Below are 12,192 nucleotides of genomic sequence, written 5' to 3'. Positions count from 1 at the left end.
TGTTTCAAAAAAAAAGACACCCCCCCCCCGCAAAAAACATTTTTTTAATTTTTCTTTTACGTACATGAGTATTTTGCCTTCATTTGCGTAAGTGCATCTATGTGTGCGATATTCCCAGAGGCCAGAAGAGGATGTTGAATCCCCTGGAACTGAAGTTATCAATGGTTGTTAACCTCCATGTGGGTGCTGGAAACCAACCTGGAGTCCTCTGCAAGATCAGCCAGTGCGCTTAACCTCTGAACCATCCCTCCAGCCCCATTTCCTGTGTTTGAGAACTACTCCATAGGCCATACCAAGGCTTATCTTTTCCCAAGACTTAATGTGGAAGGATGGTGGTAAAGGTGATAGGGTGCAAGTTGGAATAAGGTTTGGCTAGTGGTGTGGGGTGGATTGCAGTCCTTCTCCTTCTTGGGGTACAACCTACACCACTACCTTGGGTGAGCAGTGGTGGAATGCCAGCAGGGTACAACCTAAGTCATGGTATACCATTTATCCAGGCTCCAGATTTACCTGAAGTTACGGTGCGACCTGCCCCCAAAGAGGTAAGAGTTTGGGCTGGCTAAACTGGGCATGGTGGTATGTACATACCTATAACTTGACAGATGGAAGCAGGATCAGGAGTTCAAGGTCAATCTCAGATACATAGGGATCTGAGATTGGGCTACGTGAGGCCCACCCGCTACCCACCCCCCCAAACATTGCCGGGCATGGTGGTGCACAACTTTAATTCCAGCACTTGGGAGGCAGAGGCAGCTTAACAATAGACTTCAGGCTAACCTCAGATTCCTGTTGAGCTAGAGACTCTGGCATTTGGGAAAGAGGTGGAAGTAGGAATGCCCGTGCTGAACTCCTGTTGTGCGATTAAAGAGGAACAGAGCTGAAGGTGTAGGTCAGTAGTAGAGTGCTTGCCTTGCACACACACAGTCCTGAGTTTGAGCCCCAGCACTACATAAGTAGGGTGTGGTGGGTACACTTGCAGTCCCAGTACTGAAGGAGTGGAGGAAGATCAAAAGTTCAAGGTCATCCTCAGCTATACTAAACTGTCTGAGGAACTAGGCCAAGGCCCCTGCCTTCCAGGGCTGACTCTCTTCCTTTGCTCTGCAGCCAAGCTCTGAACATCCGTCTGCACCTTCCCCTGCCTCGAGGCGTGGTCAGGTTAGTGTGTGCTTCTCAGAGAGCCTCCCTGGAGTAGAGTGCTCTGCTGAGGAAGGAGCCGCTGAGTCCAGCATCTTCCCTGTCCACTCTGCAGCCTGTCTCAGGAGCTGAGCAGCCCTGATCAGAAGGCAGAGCTGGGGGAAGGAGCCCTCCACTGGGACCTGCCCCGGGTACAAGGAGGTTCTCAGCTCTCAGGCCTTTTCCAGGTATCAACTGTTGACCCTCTTGTACCTAATGCTACCACCCAGTTCTGGTGCCTGGCCTCATAGCTTCTTCGACCTCTTTACTTACAGATGGATGTTCCTGGCTTGCAGGGGCCTCCCAACCATGGGCCCTCTGCCTCAGCAGCCCCTTTGGGGCTGGGCCCTGCCAGCCTCTCCTTTGAACTCCCCCGACACACATGCTCTGGCCTCCAGGTTCGCTTCCTCAGAGTATCCTTCAGTCCCTCTGGTAATGCCAACCCGCACAAGTGGGTGCGACACCTGAGCCATAGTGATGCCTATGTCATTCGGATCTGAGAGTCCCCTAACAAGAACACAGGCAGTGAAGCCAGCAGGCAGTTGAACAGGAAAAGGACATTTTCATTCTTGTGACTTTGAATTTGAACAAGCAAAATCCTGAAACCAGGAGGGTTCATGGACTCACCCTTTCTGTGATATGTGCTGTGATATGTGATGCAGGGAGACTCACAACTTACAAACCCAACTTTTATTCTGAAGAATTCACTGTACAGTATCTAAAAAGAAAGTCACTGGAGGAAACAGCCTACTCCTTCATCCATTCTTCCTCCAGCATGCGTCTGTGTGTGCAGGAATCCACAGGAGGAGGTCAGCAGATGTGACAACCATCATGGAGCAGACTGAGGGGAGCCAGATCCAGTGGGCTGGGAGCCATTAGCCTTTGGAGTCCCTGGAGCTGGAGGGGGGCTGTCTCCGGCTTCCTGCTTCCCCCCACAGAGGGCACTGCCCCCAAGTGGGGATGGTGAAGAGGATGGGGGAGGGACTGGAGAAGGATGAGAGGCGGGGGCTCCTTTGCCCTCCCCTGATGGGGGAAGGGAGACCACGATGTATTTCTGAACACTGCCCGGACCAGCGGGGGCTGTGCTGGGGGGTGCAGTGGTAGCAGTGGAGACCAGCTTAACAATAGGCTGCACGCTGGGGACTGTGGTGGTAACAGGAGAGGTAGTGGTGGAGCCTGAGCCAGGAGCTGAGGTGCTGAGGGATAGGACCTGGGGAGAGAGGAAAGCACTGTGATTGTCTTATACCCCTAGATGGCCTGAGGAGATGCATTTACTTCCCCCGGGATCATTTTCCAGATACCTGCTGTTCACCCTCACCCTCGGCTCCCATCTTCCTTTGTACCCCCCAGTTTGACTACTCAATTCCATCCTCAAGACCCTGGAGACTGCCGTTAGCTTGGGAGCTATAACACCCTGACAAATGACCCTTCCACCTTCTGATTTGGGGCATGGAGGAGTTAGGCCTCCACTCCAAGGCTTCCCCAAGGTACTCTGAGGTGACCAAGGCTCCTTGCATGGAGCGCCACAAACCTGCTGGGTGGATGAGGCACTGGAAGACGAGGACATTACAATAAATTTTGTTGGAGGAGGGGAAGGCTGAGGCGGGGCAGCAGCTCGTGCAGACACCAGTGTCTGGACAGGCAAAGCGATAGAACCAGGGACCTTCAGCAAGCCAGGGGTTCGAGGGCCAGGCTGAGGGGCCTGTGAGAGGGTCAGTGTGGGCCGAGGCTGTGGAGAGAAGATGATGTCAACATGGGAGATTTGGGTTGCTCTTGCTCTTAATATATTGCTTCTCACTCAGGGGCTCCAGCCCCATGACTGTCCCAACCCTGGGTCCTTCTACATTTCCTCTCACCCTCTTCCCTCAGTAGCTGACCTGTGTGATGGTGAGTGTGGTTCTGTTGACCTGCTGAGCCTGTAGAGCAGCCTGAGCTCGAGCCTTCACCACATGGGAGCAGAGAAGGGGCCCAAGGGACCCAAATTCTCCCCGGTAGGCATCCTGATTGTCAGGTGGTGGCCGCAGCTTTGCCAGTACTGGGGCACAGTGTTTCTGCAGAGAAAGCAATGTGGGGGGAGGGCTGGTACTCAGAAAAATGAGGGACAGGGTGAGAAAGGGACTCACCACTGCTTTTGTGAGCTGATTGTGTATGAGGAACACTATGGTTTTTCCTTTAGAATGCTTGCTCTTGAGGGGGGTGTGGTGGCTTATGCCTATAGTCCCAGCACTCAGGACATAGAAAGATCATGAGTTAAAGGCTAACCAGGTTTATGTAGAGAATTTCAGACTAGCCTGGGCAAATGCAGAGTGCCAAAAAGCAAAAATAAATGGGGGGGGGGGCAGGCAAGGAAATACAGCTCAATGGTAAAGAACTTTGTTACCGCCAGGCGTGGTGTGCACTTGGGAGGCAGAGGCAAGCAGATCTCTGTGAGTTCAAGGCCAACATGGTCTACATAGCGAGTTCCAGGCTAGCTGGGGCTACAGGGAGACCCTGTCTCAAAAAGACCAAAAAATAGTTTTGTTACCGTGTGAGGCCCTAGGTTCAATTCCCAGCATTACAAAAAAAAAAAAGGAATGATTTTGGTGTGTGTGGTGGTGTACATCTGTAATCTTAGCACTCGGAAGGCAGAGGCAGGCAGCAGGATTGGTACAAGGCAGCATGATACCTAGCAAGTTCCAGGCTAGCCAAGGCTAGTGAGACCCTGTCTCTAAAAGCAAAGAGAGAAAAAGGATGCCTCCAATCTCAGCACTTGGGAGACAGAGGCAGGCAGAGGATCTGAGTTCAAGGTCACCTGGGGCTTCAGTGTCTCAAAAAAACAAAAGAAATGCTCCTTCCCTGAGGACCAGCCAGTGTGAACAGCAGAGGACCAGCGATACAAGCAGGGTGAGGGGCAGTGTAGTCCAAAAGTTATAGACCAGGTGGCAGGGCCTCTTGTTTCTTAGCCCATCTGTGCCCAGCTCTCTGTGTACACATTAGTACTGGCCTCTGAAGAGTAAGTGAATAAAATGTGCCTGGTGCTTGCTAAACACTGTGCCCATCCATGTCTGTGGGGGTGGTGGGAAGAAGGGAGGGCAGGGTAGGGGCTCCGGTCACCAGGAGAAGGCTCTGCACATGGTCCGCTCCAATGCGGTCAATGTTGCTCAGCACAGGCCCATCCAGGACACTGCGGATCCGCTCCCCTTCCTGCTGCAGCCTTGGCAGAATCAGAGTCTTAATCACCTAGTGGAAAGGAAGGGGGAAAGTTGGTGCTGTAGGGTCACCAGGGCCTCTTGGGGGTCAGGGTGTTCCCCTCTATGACATCCCCCCTTTCCAGTTCTTCCTGCTGAGGGCCTCACATCGTGTCCCAGCTCTGCCAGGCCTGCAATGGAGCCATAACGAGTTGTCCAGGGCGTCTTTTCATCTACCCAGCTCTGTAGGCAAAGAAAACAAACCCATATGAAAAGGTTTGGAAAGGCCAGGCAACTGTTAAACCAGATGTGGTGATGCAGGCATGTAATCCCAGTACCCAGGAGATAAAGGCAGGATGATAAGTTCAAGACCATTCTCAGCTACATGGCAAGTTCAAGGCCTGCCTGGGCCACATGACACCCTTTCTCAAAAAAAGAATGCTAATTGCTAAGGACTGGCATCTCCTATCTTATAAAGCATTAAGACACTGGAGGAGGAGCTGAAGAGGTGGCTCAGCAGTTAAGAGCACTGACTGCAGAAGACCCGGGTTGTTCCCAGCACCCACATGGCAGTTAACAACTGTAACTCCAGTTCCAGGGGATCCAACCCCCTCCCCTCTTCTGACCCCCACGGGTATTGCATGTCAAAGGTGCACTTATATACATGCAGGCAGTACACTCATACACATGAAGTAAAAATAAAATAGTTTTTAAAAAAGACATGAAGGAGGTTTGAGTCCCAGACCCCAATCTCTCTCGTTCTTGTTCCAGGTATCATTTCCCCCAGTCACTGCTGGATGGCGAAGTTCTCACTTTTTCTGGTGCAAACCCTGGAGGGGTGACTTGCATTAGCTGATCTATTTCTTGGTGGCTTACCTTGGTGAAGGTCTTAGTGATTCGAGACTGGATGTTGTTGGTAGTTGTGCTGAAATGCTTGCAGATCTGGGCCACCAGGCGGGCAGCAAAGTCCCGGAGTGCCCAGTGATTGTCCACATCTGGCCGCAGGCACAGCTGTCTGCTGACAATGCAGGTCATCACTGCTGGGATCAATTCGTGCACCTGAGGAAGACAAGGCAGGATCAGCCGGTTCTTACACCTGGCTTCCTGTGCAGTAGGGTCCCCTGATCCTGGAAAGACAGGTGGGTGGGGCCACTCACATATTTCTCTAGATAGAGTGTGGGGTTGTCCATCAGCGCCTTCACCATGCGCATTAGGTAGATGAGCAGGGCCAGGTTATTCTGAACCACATTCACACGGACCTAGGGGAGGGAAAATTGGTTGGGGGCAAGCAGGGGGCAGAGAGACCCTCAGATGGGTGACCCGTACCATCCCCCTCCTTTGTTTCCACCCCCTTCCTTTGGGGCCTTCTCCTGGGCCTGGCCTTTTCCAGTCCTCTCACCCCCTCTGAGATGAAGGTACTGAACCGTGGCAGCATCTGATAGAGCCCTGGGTCCGTGGCAATGCTCTGCAGAGCTTCCTGTGGGAGTGATGTGAGGGCATACACTGCAGGAAACTGCTGACGCTCTGGGAAAAGTCTCAGGGTGAAGGCAGGTGGGAGATGGGCTTACCGCTCTCTTGGCCTCACAGGACCCCACGCAGGCTTCTGTGATCTCTTTGTAGTACAGCTGCTGCTCCACAGACAGTTCGTGGATGCTGCGGGGTTTCAAGCGGAAAGGGGCCCCTTCCAGCAGGGGAGGCGCTTTCTTCTCTTTCCCTGTGTGAATTTGGCCACACAGGTTTGAAAAATGAACTTCAGAGGGCTAGAGAGATGGCTCAGTGGTTAAGAGCACAGGCTGCTCTTGAAGAGGACCTGGGGTTTGCTTCTCAGCACCCACACATCTAGGGGATCTGATGCCTTCTTCTGGTCTCGGGGCATTGCACAATATGGGTGCACTTAAATACATGCAAGTAAAACATGCATAAAATTTAAAACATACATAGAATTTAAAAAAGAGCCGGATGTGGTGGCACATGCCTTTAATCCCAGCACTCGGGAGGCAGAAGCAGGAAGATCTCTGTGAGTTTGAGGCTAGCCTGGTCTACATAGTGAGTTCCAGGACAGCTGGGGCAACAGGGTGCCCCTGTCTCAAAAGTACCAAAAAAAAAAAAAAAAAAAAAAAAAAAAGTTCAGTGCTCAGTCAATAAAGCACTTAAAGCCTTGCCTTACAGGCACACGGACCTAAGTCCAATCCCCAGAATCCGTTTTTTAAAAAAAGCAAGCTGGGCATGGTGGTTCATGCTTGTAATCCCATCTTTAGGGAAGGTGGAGACAGGTGGATCCCTGGGGCTTGCTGCTAGTCAGTCTAGCCTAATCAGATTAACAGACCAAAGAGACCCAGTCTCCAAAAACAAGGGAGATAGCACCTGAGGGCCAACAGCTAAGGTTATCCTCTGGCCGCCACACACATGTGCACCTGCATACATATCTGTACCACCAACATGAACATGCATACCCATGCCCATGCACACACACATAAAAAAGCAAGCTTGGAAAAAGCCCTCTGTACAGGACAAACCTCCACAAGACCTGGCCTTTCTTTAGGCTTCTAGATCCTTTCTGGGGTCCTCTGGCCCTGACCTCATCCACTTCACCAAGGACACAGGTAGGAGGAGGCCTGGCCTGGGTACTGACCTTTACCATCGGCCGTGGATGCCCCTTGACCTTTGCCTTTCAGGGGTCCATCTTCCTCCTGGCCTGGCTTTGCTGACTTCAGGGGTTCTGTGGCCTCAGCCTTCTGCTGTTCTTTGGGAGCTGTTAGGAAAGTGGTCATAGTAGGGGTGATGAGAAGATGAGGGGGACTCCACAAGAACAGGATGGAGAAGAACAAGGGGGTCAGGCTCTGGATGGAGGTGGTTACCTGGGGGTGGATTCTCCGGTATAGCTGGCTGGCAGCCTTCAATGCTCAGCCAATGAGCTGTGAGGAAGATATTCCAGTTGAATACCCAGGTGTCACGCTGAAGGAAGGTGTGTACTCCTTCCAGATCCACTTCTTGCCTTTCTCCGGGGATCTCACACTGTCACAACTGGACATTTCTGTTTCTTTGCCTGTGAGGTTCTCCCCCACCCCCACACCTTGCTGCTCTTCCCTCTCCCTGCCTACCCTACTCTCCCCTTCCCACACCTTTGAGGCAGACATCCAGGGGCACCCGTGGCAGAGGGGTGTTGATGATATCACTCAGGTCTACTTCCTTCTCTTCATAGAAGTAGAGCTCCCGGCCCCCACCAGAGGCGAATCGGAAAGGGATGAACTCCTGAGCGTGGAAGCCATACAGTGGCTATATCAGAGGAGGGAGGGCAGGAGGGCGAGAAGGAGAGAGAGAGAGAGAGAGAGAGAGAGAGAGAGAGAGAGAGAGGGAGGCATGAGAAGAAGCCCAGGGGAGGCATGGCTGCAACATCCACAGGGTCTCTTTGCTCTGCCTCCATCTCAGGCCTCCAGCCTACTTCCAATCTCTCCCAATTACCTCTACATTCTTTAGCTTCAGTGCATAGTCAATGTCACTGGTGGTGAGCTTCTGTCGCTTCCCCATGTGCATGAACTTCAAAGCATCCTAGGGGTTGGGGAGAAGAGGGTCAATCCAAGATCCTGAGGAAACAGGACTTGAGATGTATGTAGGTCAGTAGGTAGAGCACTTGCCCCCAGCTTGCACAGAGCCCTGGATTGGATCCCTGGCATCACATGAGCCAGGTATGGTGGGGCAAGCCTATACCTCAGCACTGGGAGGTGGAGGAAGGAGAAGTTCAAGGTTATCCTCAGCTACATAAAGTGGATCCACACAAAGCAAGGCTGGGGCCAAAGGGTTACCTGTGCAATCTCCTTGATGCGGTAGCTGACTTCATCTGTCAGCAGCTGGCAGGTTTCTTCCTGAATCTGAGCAATGCCCATGGATTCAGCCACCACTTTCATGGACTCGGAGGGCAGCACAGTATTGCTGAGTTTCAGTTTCTTCTCCTCAGCCATGCTGGAATTCCAACTCCCCTCCCTGGAAGGATGGCGCCCCAGGGTGGAGAGATGGTGACTCTGGTAGCAGGACATGGCAGGAAGAGATGAAAAGAAAAACAAGTCAAAATCCCTATTATAAGATGAGTCCCCTACCCAATGGGCTCCAGGCTCTGCTCATCTTCACAACAATGCTACCAATCCTGAAACTTAGTTTGGGTTGTTTTGTTTCGACACAGGGTCAGACTAGTTCCATCCTCCTGCTTCAGCCTTGCAAGTACTAGGATTACAGGCATGTGCTGTCATGCCCAGTAACAACGAGAAGGAGAGAGAGAGAGAGAGAGAGAGAGAGAGAGAGAGAGAGAGAGAGAGGGAGGCATGAGAAGAAGCCCAGGGGAGGCATGGCTGCAACATCCACAGGGTCTCTTCGCTCTGCCTCCATCTCAGGCCTCCAGCCTACTTCCAATCTCTCCCAATTACCTCTACATTCTTTAGCTTCAGTGCATAGTCAATGTCACTGGTGGTGAGCTTCTGTCGCTTCCCCATGTGCATGAACTTCAAAGCATCCTAGGGGTTGGGGAGAAGAGGGTCAATCCAAGATCCTGAGGAAACAGGACTTGAGATGTATGTAGGTCAGTAGGTAGAGCACTTGCCCCCAGCTTGCACAGAGCCCTGGATTGGATCCCTGGCATCACATGAGCCAGGTATGGTGGGGCAAGCCTATACCTCAGCACTGGGAGGTGGAGGAAGGAGAAGTTCAAGGTTATCCTCAGCTACATAAAGTGGATCCACACAAAGCAAGGCTGGGGCCAAAGGGTTACCTGTGCAATCTCCTTGATGCGGTAGCTGACTTCATCTGTCAGCAGCTGGCAGGTTTCTTCCTGAATCTGAGCAATGCCCATGGATTCAGCCACCACTTTCATGGACTCGGAGGGCAGCACAGTATTGCTGAGTTTCAGTTTCTTCTCCTCAGCCATGCTGGAATTCCAACTCCCCTCCCTGGAAGGATGGCGCCCCAGGGTGGAGAGATGGTGACTCTGGTAGCAGGACATGGCAGGAAGAGATGAAAAGAAAAACAAGTCAAAATCCCTATTATAAGATGAGTCCCCTACCCAATGGGCTCCAGGCTCTGCTCATCTTCACAACAATGCTACCAATCCTGAAACTTAGTTTGGGTTGTTTTGTTTCGACACAGGGTCAGACTAGTTCCATCCTCCTGCTTCAGCCTTGCAAGTACTAGGATTACAGGCATGTGCTGTCATGCCCAGTAACAACTTGTTCTGTTTGGTTTGTGTTTGTGTAGGGTTTTTGGTTTTAGCTTTTTATCAAGCTCTATGAAAGGAAGGATGGCCTTGAACTCCAGATCCTCTTGCCTCCACCTTCCAAGTGCTGTGATCACAGATGTAGGCCACACCTAGTTTACATAGTGCTGGGGATGGAACCTAGGGTTTCCTGCATTGGGGAAAGCACTCTACTGATACATCTCCCACTCTGTTTTTTTAAAAAACAGGGTCTCCCTGTAGCCCTACCCGGCCTAGAACTCACTATGTAGACCTTGCTGGTCTCAATCGCAGAGATCTGCTTGCCTCTGCCTCTTGTGTGCTGGGATTAAAGGCACACATTAAAGGCCTTCAGGATTTTTTGTTTTGTTTTGTTGGGACAGGGCTCAAGCAACCCAAGCTGGCTTCCAACTCAATATGTAGCTAAGGATGAACTCCTGATCCTGCTCTTTCTTTCTTTTTCTTTCTTTCTTTCTTTCTTTCTTTCTTTCTTTCTTTCTTTCTTTCTTTCTTTCTTCTTTCTTTCTCTCTCTCTCTCTCTCTCTTTCTTTCTTTCTTTTTCAGTCTTTTTGAGACAGGGTCTCCCTGTAGCCCCAGCTGACCTGGAACTCATTATGTAGACCAGGCTGGCTTCAAACTCAAGAGATCTGCCTGCCTCTGCCTCCCAGGTGCTGGGATTAAAGACGTGCCGCGCCATGCCTGGCTGATCCTGCTTTTTCTACTTGCCAAGTTCTTTATCTGGGTCCTCACATCAAATCCATCAGATTAAGGGCTCAGGACATGGCTCAGTGGTAGAGCACTTGCCACTCAACTCTTTATTTTTTGGCTCAGGTGACTTGCAGAACTCCAAAAGCCCCAGGACCAGGTGTTACTGATTCCACCTTAGTCTCCCTGCATTTACTCCTTAAAACCAAAGTGATTCTGTCAAAATATAAACCAGGCCACCATTTCTTTGCTGTAATGGTTCCCTTTTTACCATAAAATCCTTCCAACGCCTTCCCATCAAAGTCTGTCTTCTTGGCCAAATGTGATGGCTCACACTCGTAATCCCAGTACATAGAAGGCTGAGGCAGTGGACTGTCTTGAGTTCCAGGCCAGGCTGGGCTTCAGAGTGAGACCCTACATTGTGTATACTTGTAATCCCAGCTCTCTGGAGGTCAGTCTGGGCTATGTATTGAGTTCCTAACAGACAAAAAACTAGGAAGAAAGGTATTTTTTTCTCATTACATCCCTCTATCTTTCCTTCCCCTACCTTTATCCAATCACATCATCTTCCTTGCTGTTCTTTAAACCCGACAGGCATGTTCTTGCTTTATTTCCTTGTGTCCGCCCCAAATGTATGTTTGGTTGCATACCTGGCCATGCTATCATAAATATACTGTTTTTCTTTTTCCAGTTTGGCCTCAAATTCACTATGTAGCCTTAACACTGCCTTAACTCCTGGTCCTTCAGCTTCTACCTCCCAAGTGCTGGGATGAGCCACATGCCACTATGCCTGGCTTTTTACCCTTTGCTATAGCTTTCTTCTAATACCTTTTATCATCTTTTAAAAAATATATATAGCACCCAAGATTAAACCTAGGGCTTTCTACATGCTAAGCAACCCTTCTAGGACTAAGACAGTCTAAGTTGCCTAGGCAGGCCTGGAACTCACTCCGCAGCCTTGAATTTGTGATCCTCCTGCACATTACCAATCATGTATCACCAAGTTTGGCTGTCATTTTTTTTTTTTTATCATCCTACCCCCAACCAGTGGACAGGGATATGTCTCTTATGTTCACTGATGTATTTGGTGCCCAGACTTGTACCTGGGGCATTGTTGAATAAATGAATTTCAAAGCCTAAAGATTTAAGTGTTCAGTAAATACTTGGCATAATGATTACCAAAATGAATAAAACACAGGCTCAGGCTTGGAGTTTACTCTGTGATCAAAAGGAATGGGGCATGCCTGGCACTGGACTTGAGTAAGATCAACCTCAAGAATGCTCAGAACTGAGTGCTGGGGAGATGGGAAAATAAAGGCCAAAGGACACTTTGGTTCTTGTCAAAACATCCCACGTCTCCTCTTTGACTTTCCTAAGTCTTGTCTACAGGGAATACAACTACTCAACGCACACTCTGTACCTGGGGCCAGGTATACAAGAAGCAGTCCGAGTCCAGTTCCCTGGCGAACTCCTACTGATCCTTCACTACCCTGCGGTACCCTCTGCCACTACGGGTTCATAAACCATTCTACAGCCTCAAGAGCTTCTCACATCAGGGGACGCGACAGGAGGACTTCGCAGAGGACGGTTAGCTAGAGCTAGATCTGTGCGCTATTCTCCTCAGCAGGGAACAGAGATTCCCCAGGAAGCGCGAAAGGAGGTTCGGAATCCACTACATCTCCCCAACTTCCCTCCAGTGCAAACACACACAGGATTCCCACGAGCACGGACACACCACCAACCGTCCTCTTCCGAGTCCCCACATGGGCCCTTTCAAAGACTCTCCTCCCGGGTACACCTCAGACCTGCCCCCGACAGCCAAGCACCGGGAGCAGTAAAAGCCTCTCACCGCTGCCAAAGCGCCGCTCACCCGGCGCTCGGCGCCATCTTGGCCCCGCCCCCTGGCAGGAGTAGGTCCTGGCAGAGGCC

General features: G+C 50.9%; 3 protein-coding genes across 6 annotated transcripts in view; 1 reads left to right on the top strand and 2 right to left on the bottom strand.

Moving 5' to 3' along the window:
• Positions 1-1,698, top strand: part of Ap4m1 (adaptor related protein complex 4 subunit mu 1) — a 6,063-nt gene extending 4,365 nt beyond the window's left edge. For all 4 annotated transcript variants that reach the window (XM_029563220.1, XM_029563219.1, XM_008832390.3 and 1 more), the window contains 4 exons: positions 498-542; positions 1,105-1,155; positions 1,250-1,361; positions 1,449-1,698. In XM_029563220.1, the coding sequence (XP_029419080.1) occupies positions 498-542; positions 1,105-1,155; positions 1,250-1,361; positions 1,449-1,673 (433 nt within the window). In that variant the 3' untranslated portion in view covers positions 1,674-1,698. The remainder of the gene's footprint in view (positions 1-497; positions 543-1,104; positions 1,156-1,249; positions 1,362-1,448) is intronic.
• Positions 1,699-1,848: 150 nt separating this feature from the next.
• Positions 1,849-8,372, bottom strand: LOC103733538 (transcription initiation factor TFIID subunit 6). Its single transcript, XM_008832391.3, has 14 exons — positions 8,144-8,372; positions 7,803-7,889; positions 7,463-7,616; positions 7,199-7,255; positions 6,973-7,092; positions 5,909-6,054; positions 5,740-5,817; positions 5,498-5,599; positions 5,217-5,399; positions 4,509-4,583; positions 4,267-4,392; positions 3,051-3,224; positions 2,705-2,902; positions 1,849-2,383 (listed from the first exon to the last, which is right to left on the bottom strand). Exons 1-14 carry the CDS (start codon positions 8,297-8,299, stop codon positions 2,003-2,005), a joined length of 2,037 nt encoding a protein of 678 aa, XP_008830613.1. The 5' UTR covers positions 8,300-8,372; the 3' UTR covers positions 1,849-2,002.
• A 362-nt stretch (positions 8,373-8,734) lies between these two features.
• Positions 8,735-12,024, bottom strand: LOC115070228 (transcription initiation factor TFIID subunit 6-like). Its single transcript, XM_029563225.1, has 3 exons — positions 12,006-12,024; positions 9,100-9,315; positions 8,735-8,845 (listed from the first exon to the last, which is right to left on the bottom strand). The coding sequence occupies exons 2-3, from the start codon at positions 9,253-9,255 to the stop codon at positions 8,735-8,737; spliced, it is 267 nt and encodes an 88-aa protein (XP_029419085.1). The 5' UTR covers positions 9,256-9,315; positions 12,006-12,024.
• Between the last annotated feature and the right edge of the window lie 168 nt (positions 12,025-12,192).

Source organism: Nannospalax galili, unplaced genomic scaffold (genome assembly GCF_000622305.1).
Source record: "Nannospalax galili isolate Female #2095 unplaced genomic scaffold, S.galili_v1.0 scaffold675, whole genome shotgun sequence".
Taxonomy (NCBI): Eukaryota; Metazoa; Chordata; class Mammalia; order Rodentia; family Spalacidae; genus Nannospalax; species Nannospalax galili.
The sequence above is the reverse complement of the archived record's forward strand: the minus strand, read 5'-3'. Positions and strand labels throughout refer to the sequence as shown.